Below are 14720 nucleotides of genomic sequence, written 5' to 3' on the forward strand. Positions count from 1 at the left end.
GTTATTATGTGAAAATGTTATTTTGAATCTCAATTTTGTCATTCATTGTTATATTTTTTAGTTAAGTTATTTTGATGATAGTATTGCCGTATTACCATCAAGTGCAGCTGTGATAATATTTGTATCTGTCGGTAGGTCAGCAAAAAATATAATGTATAAAATAGGTCCTAGGACGCTTCTTTAATGCACCCCGCGAGAATTTGTTGTATATTTGTTGTGTATTCATTCTCATACTTTACCTGAAAATGTCTGTTAATGATATTGGACTTGTTGATTATATAGTAATTTATTATAAAAATGTTGTTTTAGTTTATCTAAGGGATCTTTATGCCTAACTTTATCAAATGTTCAGGAATATTATTTTCAGTCTTCATTGATTTTTTCTACAGCTCTACGTACATGATGTACTGTTTAACGTTGTTTTATGAACCTTCATTGGTGTGATGGTATTAATTTTTTATTTTTTCATATAGGCATTAGCTTAGTTACTTTCAATTGACAGCCCTATCAGTTTTTTTCTAGTATCTACTCAAATATTTAGGCTGAGACTGTTTAGATGTCTTGTAATAGAAGCAAGTTTAATAAAAAATGTATTTTACCTTTAGACAGAACACCCTAGAAGAGAAAATGTGTACCGTGAAGTTTTTAATATTTTAAGGTTTTACTACCGATATAACTCAGAGGACCGTCCTTGGACAATTTTTCCAGCATATAAAATTAAATTTTTCGAATATTCAAATAAACCCTTATTTACGACTTAATAATGGCACGAAAAATCCAAGAAAGAGCATGTCTAATGTCAAGTATATATTATAAACTTTTTCTTTTAATATGTTCGGTATAATTTTTGTGAATGGAGATGCCCATTCAAAAGATTTATTAGGAAAACGACGTCGAAATTTATAAATGTGAACAGATTTTTATTTAAAATCAAATTCCTTGAAGGAAGGAAACCGTGGGCTATAAATTTCAAGAAGACATTAGAAAATTCCTTGCGGGACTTGCCCAAAGACGCTGAATTAAATCAAGAATAAATTCTTTGTAGGTAGGATAATATCCTTTATATATTAAAATTTGTTTTTATGTTAAAATATGAGTCCTTAAAGCACAGTAAAAGATTAATATTCAATCGAACTAATGATATACTCTGTTTAATTTAAAATTATTAATACAATCAAAAGCTTCTACGGATAAAAATAGAATTATTAACTTATAACTTATTAGGCTCAGCGTTTGAACCAAATTTTGTTTGGTCGTGGGAATATGATTTACAAGAATGATATTACCATAACTTTGATGATGACAGTGGCTACTTTCGCAGATAATACAGCTGTTCTTACCTCAAATAAGGATGCAAAAAGGCATTAAGGCAGTTACAAATCAGTCTGAATGAAATTAAAAAGTGGTTATCCAAGCGGCATATTAAAGCAACTAAATCAACATACATCACATTTTCTCTCCGCAGAGAAACACTAAACAAGCCATGGACGTATAAACATAGATGGACCCAGCAATAAGATACCTTAAACTCACACTGTTTTGAAGCTTCGATATTGCTGGACAAGGGGGTAAAGGGGAGTAAAACGGGTATCGATAGACTGTGATACTTCCTCGATGAGCATAAGCGTGCTTGAATTGTTACTCGCGGGGATAATTATTTAGACGTTAATAATTGGAAGTAGTAATAATGTATAAAAACACGTTTTTATAGAAAAAATAAAATACAATTTTATTTGCTTTAAAATTAATACAATAAAATATAGTTGAGCTCAAGTTAATTTTTTAATAGGTATCAAATAATCCTACGATAAAAAAAAACAATTAAAAAATATACATTTGTCAAATTTAAGTACATACCTATATTTATTGATAATTGTATTAAAAAATATTTTTTAAAATTGTGACAAATTTGTTTTAATACAATATGAATAGATTCCTCGTAGTAAGGGTTTCTGCTACAAAAATATCTATTGATCATTCCAAAGCTGGCATTTGACATAAAATTATTTGCAAATATACCTACTTATTAAAAAGTAGGCGTGAAAATGTATAAATTATTGGAAAGCTATTTACCGAACAGAAATATTAAAGTAAAAATGGTAAATAGACATAATAGAAGACATTGGTATAGAAATAAATTTTTATTGATTGCGAAATAAAACAGTCTTAGTAAGAACGCTTCTTATGCGCACGGTCTTAGCATCTAAAGTAGTCCTCGTTTCATGATGAATTCCAATTTTAAAATATTTCTCAAGAACCAATTTTAAAAGTTGCATAGAGTGACCATCGATTGCATCTTCATCATACATATGGTCACCAAAATGCTCATAGATTGATTTTGGGACATTTTGTATGGTTTTATTAATCAAAATATTCATAAGGATTTTAACTAGTCTGTTGTTGATATTTAGGGTTTTATTAAAAACCTGAAATATTTTTCAGCTTCCTTACAAGTTTAAATAACCAAAAAGGATGCTTTTGAAAGGTTTTTTTATACTGTTTTCTCTGTTGAAGTTTAGAGTAAGTTTTATCATTAATCAATATTATTTGGAAACCTACATAGAAAACTAAATGAGTTTTATTCATTTCACTAATTTATTGTTAATTCATGAGAAATATTAAATTAAAAAGCTACTAAACAGATCTTTTTAATCAGATGATGTCTACTTACAATTTAAAAATGTCTATACTAATTTCATGAACTAATATCTTGTTCAATACATTAATTAATATGAATAAACCTAATGGTACGCCTATGAAAGACATATTTTAAAATGTAAACACACAGGCTTCCTCAGTTCCTCATCTTAAATAATGTAAACAAACAGTACTTACAAATTAAATGAGACATTGGAATGTAAATATTTCGTTTTTTTTGCAAATGCAAAACTGTAGCACCATTATTATAAATTGTTTATTTCAATATTTACAAATATCACTTAAAATACAGCCAAAATATCGAAAAACAACTTTTCCTCATCTTGGGTAAAAAGTAAACAAACATGGACATGACATGGAATAGCATTTGAAGTTTGACGTAGAGCCATAAGACAGAGAAATGTAAACACCGTTGCCATTAATAAATAGGTTTCAGTGCTTCTACATATAAAATAATTGGTTGATATCTGTTATACGCTATTATTAAATAATATGCACACTATGTGCACATTTGATGTTTTAATTACAATTAAATATATTAATATAAGTAATAAATTATTATTTTATATAATAACTGAGTCCATCTGTGTTTATACGTCCATGAAACAAGCCAATTGGATTTAAAGGCCATCTGGAACAAGCTGACGTTGTTAAATAACCTAAAGCTGATGACGTTACGTAGCACCTGCAACGTAACCTCAAAGTTATCTGCCCAAAAAAAACTGCTAATCTACTAAGCTATTCCGAAACCAATTTGGACATACGAAATTCAGTTCTGGGGAGTCACCTCCAATAGCAATATAGAAATATTCGAAAGATTTCAAAACGAGTCATTAAGAATGATACTAAATGCCCCGTAATATGTACCTAATTTAGAGAAATATACCGAATTTAGAAAGATACAGCAATCCCATCAGTGAAAGAAGTTATAAGTAGATATAATATAAGATATCGTGAATGTGTTTGCCAAACGATTTTTTGAAGTAGTCAACGAAACAAGATGAGTCAAAAAATTTAAACGTACAGACTTAATTACTAGGTTTACCTGAAATTAAGCAAAATCTTCTTAGCGTATAGTGTGGCAGATAAACGGTCAATTAGAAATATCTCGATAACTAAAGGTAACTGAATTATTAAAATTGAAATAAAGGGGTTTGAAGAGTGAACTGCTTGATAGATATAACCGAAAGATTTATTCCACAAATCGCACCTTGAGAACTATAGGGCATTAACTGCTAAAAAATCCTAAACTGAGTTGACTGAGGAATTATTAAAAAAAAATTCTCTTTTTGGGGCTATAAGGCATTAGGTAATACTTGCACTCTATACCCCTAAATGCTGTATGTCATTAGTTAATTAAAAACAAATAATTGGGAACTGTAAAGGATTATTTGCAAATAATTCTTTATTTTACTTAAACTATTTTCACGTAGTTAAAACTATAAGGCATTATTTGCACATAATTCCCTACAGTTTGTAAAGTTGGCAACACTGTTAGACATGCATCAATCAAGAGCTGTCAATAAAGGCGTGTTTTGCCTTTCAGTAAAGTACGTTAGTACCGACTAATCTGTTGTTGTGCCTTCGTTATTCATTTACATCTTGATTTCGTTTGGTGTAGCTTTTATTTTTGAGTAATCTGTAGCAAAAGTTTGATATTGATGAAAAATGTGTGCTAGAAGACTGCAATTTTTAGAAGATCTCCGAAATAAGTGTACTGAACGTGTAAGTATGATTATTATTACCAATATTATAACCTATAATTACTTACTGTTTCTCTGATGGGTGGCCTTCCTAGGAACGACTAATACTGAATGTTTTTTATTTATTTATTTATTATTTGGGTATTTAGCAACATAAATTTAAATAATTAAGTATGTCAAGTTTCAATGAATGCACAGTTATATAGGTAGTTTAAATTGATAATTAATTAGTGTAAATTTTAATTCAGTTACCACCCTTGCTAGAAGAAGGGACTTTATTCTCAAGAGAAAATGAAATTCAAACAGAAATTTCAGAGTTTGAAAGAGTTGGCCGAGAAGATAGTCCTATAGAAATAATCTCAGAGAGAGATACGTGGAAGAATGGAAATCCATCAACAATGTTAACTGACAAAGCTGCAAGTCGTGGAGAAGAGCTGTTCCAAGCAAAAATAGCCTCTGAGGTATGTTCGTAGCGCATTCTTTTTTATTAGAATTCAATATTTGTTCCTACTTAAATAACTGGATTGATGGCTTCTCTATATTAGTTTTTTTACTCCAGTTGATTATTGTTGTAGAAGCATAATTTCATAATCGATCATCTGCCCCAATGATTGCGAGAAGCCTGTGCTACTAAATGGGAATAATATCTAATTAAAATTAAATTATTAAAACTAGTGCCATGATATGATGTTTACAATTAATTTTATTTGTAGTTACGGGATATTAAACTTTTTGTTTTATTTCAGATCACCAGTAGTTTTGCTGGCTGTAGTGGTGTGAACCTAGATCAAGACCATCGAACTGGCAGTGATCATCAAACAATTGTAAATACCTAAGTCATTCATCATTATTAGTACCTATGTTGCCAGTACTAACCACAGTAATATTCGCTTTTTACAATTATTTTATTTTATAGGCTGAATCTTCACTATTATCAGCATTCAGCGATGACAGCATTGATGATCCAACATGGTGGCCGGTACTGCCGCATGAATCAAGCGGTGAAAATATTACCGAAGAAGATGCCATCATCGAAAAAAATGTTGATAAAAACAAGTTGGAGCAAGCGTAGTGAATGAAGATTTAAATGCAGAACATAATATGTCAGTCAATGCAATGGATGAAGAGGAGAAAAAAAATACAAGGAAAAGGAAGCGCCAGCCAGAAAAATGGAAGAAAAATTTGAGGAAGACACAAAGAAATTTAGGACAGGCTTATACTAATGCCAAAAATGTTCAAGTTCCTGCTAGAGGTATGAAAAATAGGTGCAATGAAAATAAATGTAAATTTAAATGCAAGAAAATAACAGATGGACAGAGAATCCAGCTGTTTACAAAATATTGGAGATTTGGAGACCTCATGTTGCAAAGAAATTTTGTTTTAAAATGCATGAAAAAAACTAACATTAAATACCATAGAGTGAATGTAGGAAATCGTCCAAGAGCACCAAACTATGAATATGAGTTTGAGATTAAAGATAACAAGTACAGAGTATGCAAAACATTTTTTATGTCAACTCTCAGCATAAGTGATAAATTTATCAGAAACATTCAGTTAAAAACACAGGATAATTTCATACAGAAAGACCAAAGAGGCTTTCACCAAAATCATAAGCAAGTAGGGCACGAAATCAAGCAAAGGATCCGAACTTATTTCACTGAAATTCCAAAAGTTGAATCGCATTACTTAAGAAATCAGACAAGCAGAATATTTATAAGTGGCGAAAAAACGTTAGCAGACCTTCACAGAGACTATGTTTCTCAATCAATCGCACAAGAAAGTGAGTATGGAAATTACCACATCTTTAGAGATATATTTACTTTGTAGACTCTACTGTTACTTATAGACTCACTTTGTGAGTCATACAAAAATGGAAGCGACAAAGAAGTTCTCAGATCTAAATTTGAGAAACATCGTCACGAAGTTGAATTAAGTAGAAAGGAAAAGACCAAAGACGCCGCATTAGCAAAATCTGAAGAATGCATAACAGCATGCTTCGATTTACAAGCTGTGTTGCCTACTCCGTGTGGTGAAATATCAAGCTTTTATTATAAGCGACGACTTTCTACATTCAATTTCACAATTTTCGATATCGGAAAAGGACTGGGACATTGTTTTATTTGGTATGAGGGCATTGCTCATCGTGGTCCCAATGAAATTGGAACATGCCTTTTTCAATACCTGCAGGACATAGGAAACGGCACCAACGTGGTGTTCTGTTCAGATAATTGTTCCGGACAGAACAAAAATAAGTTTATACTCGCCTTATACGTATACGCAGTGCATACATTTAATATACCTAAAATAACACATAAATTTCTGATTACTGGACATTCCCAGAACGAGGAAGATAACATACATTCCCTCATTGAAAAACAACGAAAGCGAGTTCTTAAAGGAGGTCCTATTTATGTACCAGCCCAATGGGTGACCGTTATCCAGTCAGCTAAGAAAAATGGACCACCATTCAAAATAAATGAAATGTGCACTGATGGATTTTATGACCTTAAACACTTATGTTCAATGATTGGCAACAATTTCAACATTGATGAAGACGGAAACAAAATCACATGGAATGATATTAAAGTTTTGGAGGTAGAAAAGAACAGGCCATTTTCCTTCAAAGTAAAGACTAGTTTTGAAGGACCCTTCAAAACAATAAACCTGCGTCGCCGATTAAGGGTTCAGTTTACTGAACTAGAAAACTTAGAACTAAAGACAGCATATGATACTGCACCAGGTATCACTGCAGTTAAAAAGAGAGATCTCATATCTTTATGCGAAACAAATGCAATTAAACCCCAATACCATGATTTTTTTAATAATTTAGTAGTTGGAAATGATTCACCATAATATTAATGATACTTGCGATATAAGTATGTATAATATATTATTGTATTGTCTGATGATACGTTTTCATTTTCTGTGTAGCTTGTAATTTTTATTACATACTGTTTTTTTTGTCTGTAATAAAGTTACCATTGATTTGATTATGTGCAATTTTATTATTTCAGTTCAGAGCTATAAGGAATTATTTGTAAAATCTACCAAAAATCAAACATTTTTTTAATACGTATTATTTGGGATTAAAGCCCCTTAAAATTGATTATTTTTATTTCCAAAAATTTTGGTTTAACATTTAATATCTTAAGAATAAAAAATTTTTTAGTGTTAAAATATTTTTAAATTCCCATTATCTCAGAAAGATATTATTTGCAGTTAATGCTCTATAGTTCTGAAGGTGCGAAATTAGAATGACAATCTTACAACAATTTAGAGTGTACTAAATAAGGTAATTAGGACGACGTCTTGCACCTACTACTGTATAAAAGAAACATGCCAATTAATATTATACAAACCATCGAAAACATCTACTTCCATAATAGAATACAGGCAAAGGTAAATAGAAAACTAATACAGTGTATACCAGTACAGTACAAAGCGGAGTCCGGCAGGGCGACTCGTTAAGCCCACTTCTCTTTACTATAATAATGGATGAAATAATACAAGCAGTACGTAAGGGTCATGGCTACAGAATGGGAAACAAAGAAATCCAAATATTATGTCATGCAGACGACGCCGCATTAATCGCTGAAACAGAAGACGAACTCCAAAGATTAACACACATCTTCAATACAACAGCCAATAAATACAATATGATAAACACAATATCAGCAGAAAAAACCAAATGTATGACAACATCTAAATACCCACTACGATGTAAAATCGAAATTGATGGGAAAATAAAAAAGCAGGAAGCAAGGTTTAGATATCTGGGAATAGATATAACTAGTTACGGATATGTTGAAGAAGAAGTACGACAACAAAGCTTAAAAGCAAGTAAAGCAGCGGGATCTTTTAATGACACAATCTGGAAGAACAAAAACCTAAGACACAACACAAAAACAAGAATCTATAAAGCAGAAATTAGACCTATATTAACATACACGGTCTAGACAAGACCTGACACATCTAAAACGAGACGACTACTAGAAACAACAGAGATGAAAATCATCATGATCATCATTTAACTCGGATCTATCCACTGCTGGATATAGGTCTCCCTCAGTCTTTTCCATGTATTTCTATTTTGTGCTGTTTGCATCCAATTTTTGTCGATCCGTTTTATGTCATCAGACCATCTTGTTGGTGGACGACCTCTACTTCGATGTGCTTCTTGTCTCGGTCTCCACTGTATTATTCGCTGTGTCCATCTGCTATCCGACATTCTAGCTATGTGCCCCGCCCAGTTCCACTTAAGGGTCATAATTCTTTTTATGGCATCTGTCACTCCTGTTCTCCGTCTTATTTCCTTGTTCGTGATCCGATCCCTACGAGAAATGCCTAACATCGATCGTTCCATGGTTCTTTGGGTATTACAAATTTTATTTCTTACTTTCTTGGTTAGTGTTAATGTCTCTGCACCATATGTAAGTACTGGCAACACGCACTGATTAAAGACTTTTCTTTTAAGACACATAGGCAGTTCTGATTTAAGAACATAGCTTAGCTTGCCGAATGCCACCCAAGTGAGTCCTATTCGGCGGCTTAGTTCGCACGTTTGATTATCTCTTCCTATGCGTATCTCATGTCCTAAGTACTTATATGAGGTGGTTTCTTCAATATGCATGCCATTTACTGAAATCTTTTCGCTTAACACAAGATTTGTCATGATTTGTGTTTTTGTGTGGTTGATTTTTAATCCTACTTGTAGTGAGGCTAGGTATAATTTCTCCAGTTGCGATACTGCATCATCGATTCTGTCAGCAAAAAGGACAATATCGTCATCAAACCTCAAATGACTAAGCATTTCTCCATTGGCATTAATTCCTTTTTCACTAGATTTGCGTTCTTAAACATATGCTCTAATAATGTTGTAAACAATTTTGGCGAAATTGTGTCTCCCTGTCGCACTCCCCGTTTTATTTTAAATACGTTGGTCTTTTTATCTCCCAGTTTCACACTTGCTGTCCCATTTTGATAGATGTATTTTATCATGTTTATATTGCGATGATCTATACGGCACTCTGTTAAGGCTTTTAACATCTTTTGATGACTTATTGTGTCGAAAGCTTTTTCGTAGTCAACAAATATCATGACTAATGGCTTGTTATATTCAACACTCTTTTCTATTAAGTTCTTAATTACTTGTAAATGATCATTCGTGCCATATCCTGCTCTAAAACTTGCTTGCTCTCTTGGCTGATAGAAATCCAACTTACTTTCTAGCCTGTTGGTAATAACTCTTGTAAATAGCTTATATACTTGTGACAACAAGCTAATGGGGCAGTAGTTTCTAAGGTCGCTGATATCTCCCTTCTTATGAAGTAAGATGATTTCCGCGTTGTTCCACTGCGTCGGTGTTATCGCTTCGCACAGACATTTATTGAACAGTTTAGCAAGTGTCAGTAAGAGCTTATTTCCTCCTAGTTTTAGGCTTTCGGTCATTACCCTGTCTTCACCTGGGGATTTATTGTTCTTCATCACTCGAAGTGCATTTTTAATTTCGTCAACAGTTATGTTCGGCATTAATTCTGAGCCTTGATTCTCTATCTTTGGTAAGGGGCGTCTTTCATTGGATTCACTTATTTCATAGAGTTGTCTGTAGAAGTCTTCCACTGTTTTCACCATTTCTTCCTTATTAGTCACAATGTCGTTGTGTTTATTTCTTAACTTATGTATGTTCTTTTTTCCTATGGACATGTTGTGTCTTAGAACTTTCAGACTTCTATTTTTCTCTATCACCCTTGTCACCTCTCTCATGTTAGGTTGACGTATGTCTTTTCCGATTTCTTTGTTTATTTTGTTTTACTCAGAATATAAGTTGTCGGTGGGTAAGAACATCTTTTGAAAGATTTATATCACCGATTTTTTTAAAATTTGCTAGGAGAAAGGAGAAAGTTACCTCTGTAGATTTTACGAAATTAAAAATTGTTTGCTACCAGTGACGTAGCTACACTTGGATAAATTTCTTACAGAAATTTATCCACTGCTTAATGAATTTTTTTTTTCTATTTGCTACTAACTTCGTTTTCTAGTGGGACACCTTGAATATTTTTTAATTTTAAAAATACTCACGTTATTCTGAATTCTTTTTATTTATCCTTGTCTATACCTACTGTAAACCGTTTTTGAGTTATGTTGATTGTTATACGAAAATTATACTTTTCTACCATGCATATAAAGTTCAATAGCATCTAATCTAATTTGAATAAAAGTTTAAATTTCTTAGGAACTTATTAAACACATAGAGCTTTATGATTGACAGTGTAAAGTTTTTTCTTATTATTATTGTATACGGTGTATATACAAGCATATTATATTATTATATAATATTATACAAGCAAAACTGTCAAAACTGGCATAAAACCGGCATTCTAAATTTTCGCCTAATCCCTTTTTGTTCAAATATGTATGTGATTCATTATTTTAGTAAGATTTAGAAATCTTTCTCAAAATAGAAAACAATCTTCAAAGTGGAAACCAAAAAATTAAACAAACATAATTTGGATTAAAATTAAGGTTTAGCTCTATTATACTAAGTTTTAATATACTTTACTGATTTATTTTCATACCCTTATATAACTAAAAATAGATATACCTAATCCATTACACAAAAATATCCGTAAACGGAGAACATTTTACTTTAAAAATAATTATGATAAAGAAGAAGCAGAAGATACGTTGTACTAATTATTTCTTAAAATATAAAACTGAAAAATTATATACTTTCTATAAATTCTCTTGTACAGTTAAATATATTGGTCTGGAAAAGGTCTTTTCATAAAAATTTTTAACAAAAACTTGTGCCATTCCCTAATATTAAAGAAGAATTTTATATAAAATCTGTTTTCCCCAAAGAAGCGCTTCTTTCTCGAATTCAAAGGACCCATCGAAAGACGTAAGTCCGAACAAAAAGCCAATAAAAATCTCAATTTGCCTTGTCAATTAAACTCTTACCTCCAGAAACATCGCAGCGGAGCACAAAAGAGGCCCCTTCGGCGAAGGGGCCCACGAACGTAGTGAGCACTGAGCCCGATTCGTCCATGATCGTCATCTTCTGTGGAGGTACTGAAAAAAATATTCGGAATTAATACAACATTAATGAGATCTTTTGAAACCACAAAATGTTCGATTGAACGAGGTAATATTGAAAGGACGCGAATTTAAAGATAAAACAAGTTTTATTAATCAAAAAACATTTTTGCTTTATTTTTGAAACAAAAAACATTGAAAAATAATATCAAGGTAATATTTACTAACTTATCTAAAGCTGTAAATAATAATTTAGCGATTTTTTAGAATACTTAGCTAAGGCTGTAGTATTTAATTTGTTGGTTGGTACACTATGTTTGTGTGCGATAACCATTCTATGTAGATATTGGTATCTTTGCACAATATATGTTGTAGTGCAGTCTTTACAATTTGTAAAGTAAATTGTAAATACTACAATTCAACATATATTGTCTAAAGACTAGTTATTTGGCCAATATCTACAAAAAAGATTGTTGCACACAAACGCAGGCGCAGTGTACCAACCAACATATTTTTGAAAATATACAGATTTTGAAAAAAGAACGGAACTATAAAAAAATGTACATTGGAGATGATCCACATATATAAAGATCAAAATTGTATCAATAATAAGACTGATATTAAAGAGCTCTCCAATATAAATAAATCGTAACTCATTGAATTGCATTACTAGTAAATGCACCATTGGCAGATATTTTAAATACGACTCTGAATTAGTCGTAGATTAAAGTGACGGCCATGTTTCTTTATAAAAAAATAACACTTTGCATTTCATCTTAAACTAGGAAATAGTGCAGACATCATGGTCAGACAACATAGTATTAACTCATGTTTATATAATTAAAGTGCTTATTGAAAGTAGGAAAGGGTGGAAACATTTAAACAATGTTTAAAAATTTTTAAGTATTTTGTTTATAACAGATGACAAACCCAGGAATTTAAAAAGTTTTTCTTTATATATATATATATATATATATATATATATATATACATATATTATTGCGATATTTAAAGTCTTGGTGCGCCAAGCAATAATTAGCTAATTAATTTTTTTGATTAATTAAAAATTATTTAAATGATATGATTATGACTCTATCACAATTTTTAATTTTTTTATCTCAGGGTTAAATTCGTGCTTCAATATCTATGCTATTACATGTGAAAGGTAAGGTCCAGAGAATACCGGAATAATAAAAAACACATATGATCTAACACTATATATTGAAATAAAAATAATGAAATAATTCACACTCAAAAGTTTTCAATAAACAAATCTCATATAAGGATTCTCAAAATTTTGTTCTCCGTACGTGAACAATCAAAATTAATGGTACAAACAATATTAATTGAAAACTCAAAATCCCAAACTATTCTAACTCTCCTAATCAAAATATTTATATCCTTTCTAAATTACGTGTAAAAATTGTGTTATCAATAAAAGAAAAAAACTGCAGAAAACAAAAATATCTCTCTCTGATGATGAGTGGTCCAAATCCTTGTTCCTTGTAGACTGTATTATCTCCTCTCAACCGCTCCCTATGTAATCAGCAATCTTACAACAGATTGTTGCAAGTATATCGTCCTTAATGATCTCCTTCAAAAGCAACAATCATTCAAATTATGATAGCCTTTCTCCTCTCGATAAACTGAATCTCTCGTTGGCCCGAGTGAAAAATGACTCTTGGAATATCTTCTCTTTACGATAAACTGAATCTCTCGTTGGCCTGAACAGTGACTCTTGGAATATAAGTAGGAAAATATGACTTACAATATTTTGCTGCTTCAGCTACTGTCAGATACACTAACTCCACAAAAACTCACTAACATTCAACACTACTGCTTGCTACTTCTTGGGAACCACCAGAGAACAATCACTGTTCGTCTTACAGACTTGGAAAACCAACTGATTCTCCTTTTCTCTCTCCTCAATCTCGCTAAACTTTTTCCTACATACTTATCCCACCTTTTTCAATCTCCGCCAATCAAAACTCGTCACAATTCCCCCATTTTTTCATTTCGATAACAAACAAATTTTTACCTATAATTATAAAATTTCCTAAAACTTATTTACAAATAATATTTTCTATAATTCTTAAAAACTAACAAAAACCTCTTTCTAAAATCTCTTCTATTTGTCTCTAATCACTGCATTAATGTATTTTGGAAAACCCGTTTCAATTGTCTTTGGATTTCACTTAAAATTATGCGGGTCACTCAAGTATAACAAAGAAATAATTTATGTATAGCTTACATTTTGTTTAGTACAGGTAATCCAAGAATTTAATAACTTTCCTTCTTTGAAATGTTTGTTGTTCATTATCTTACTTATCTGAATTATTTTAATGTTTTTGAACTTTGAAATATTTTTAAACAAACCAATATTTTTCTCGATTTTACATATCATAACAATATATATATATATATATATATATATATATATATATATATATATTCCACGCCACTTCTGAGAACTGAGAATTTCTTCTGTCGAGTAATTCCTCTTAAAGTTTATACAAACACTTCTGTAGGTGGTCCAGAAATGAAAGATGATGCGTACCCGACCTCTTTTTCTACGCCTTAAAAAATGGAATGCCTCAAAACAATCCGTCCATTCATCATTTTATCAAAGCCGAAACCCTGCTTTATAAAAATCCTTTGTGTCTACTACAAAAAGATTTTACGTTTTATTAGAGGCAAAGGTTTCAAAAGCAGAAAATTAATTTATATTGATAATGGATACTTGGTTTTGTAAAGTAATTTAGTATACAATATTGAATAAAAGAAATTAAAACAAAATATGAAGGGTTGAAATTTGGCAAAAATGCCGTAAGCTATAAACTGAGTCCAAAATATAAAAGCTATTTTAAAAAAATACAATAATATAACAATAATACCGTGCTAAACATTTCTTCGCGTTGCCTAAGAATATATCAACTCTTGATAAATGAATATTACTCGAATCAGAGATACATGTGGCATTTGCAAATAATCAAAGTTGCATAGCAGTAGTTTTTAATACTACCAGAGCGTATGATACAGTTTGGAGCTATGGAATAACCAAAACTCCAATAACTTAAATTACGAATTACTTTTTTTATTAGGAACAATTAAAGATTAATATATTTTATTGATTAACCCTTAATGGGTAATCCCGCCATAAGGCCGGCATTAAAATAACAGAATTATTTTAAAATGTAAAATTTATTTGCTCTCACATCGACTACACCTCTTTTGGGCAAGAATAGAGTCGACCAACGGTAACGGTTTAAAAGTTGTAGGTTCAGTTACTTGAGAGATATAGCCAGATACGTAGAAACAAGCAAG

The 14720-nt window shown here is 31.3% G+C and overlaps 1 protein-coding gene across 1 annotated transcript in view; it reads right to left on the bottom strand.

Moving 5' to 3' along the window:
* Positions 1–14720, bottom strand: part of LOC140441706 (protein turtle-like) — a 518457-nt gene that overhangs the window by 292042 nt on the left and 211695 nt on the right. The window contains exon 3 of the mRNA XM_072532588.1: positions 11322–11432. Coding sequence (XP_072388689.1) covers positions 11322–11432 — 111 coding nt within the window. The remainder of the gene's footprint in view (positions 1–11321; positions 11433–14720) is intronic.

The sequence above is a fragment of the Diabrotica undecimpunctata genome, chromosome 5 (assembly GCF_040954645.1).
Source record: "Diabrotica undecimpunctata isolate CICGRU chromosome 5, icDiaUnde3, whole genome shotgun sequence".
Classification (NCBI taxonomy): Eukaryota; Metazoa; Arthropoda; class Insecta; order Coleoptera; family Chrysomelidae; genus Diabrotica; species Diabrotica undecimpunctata.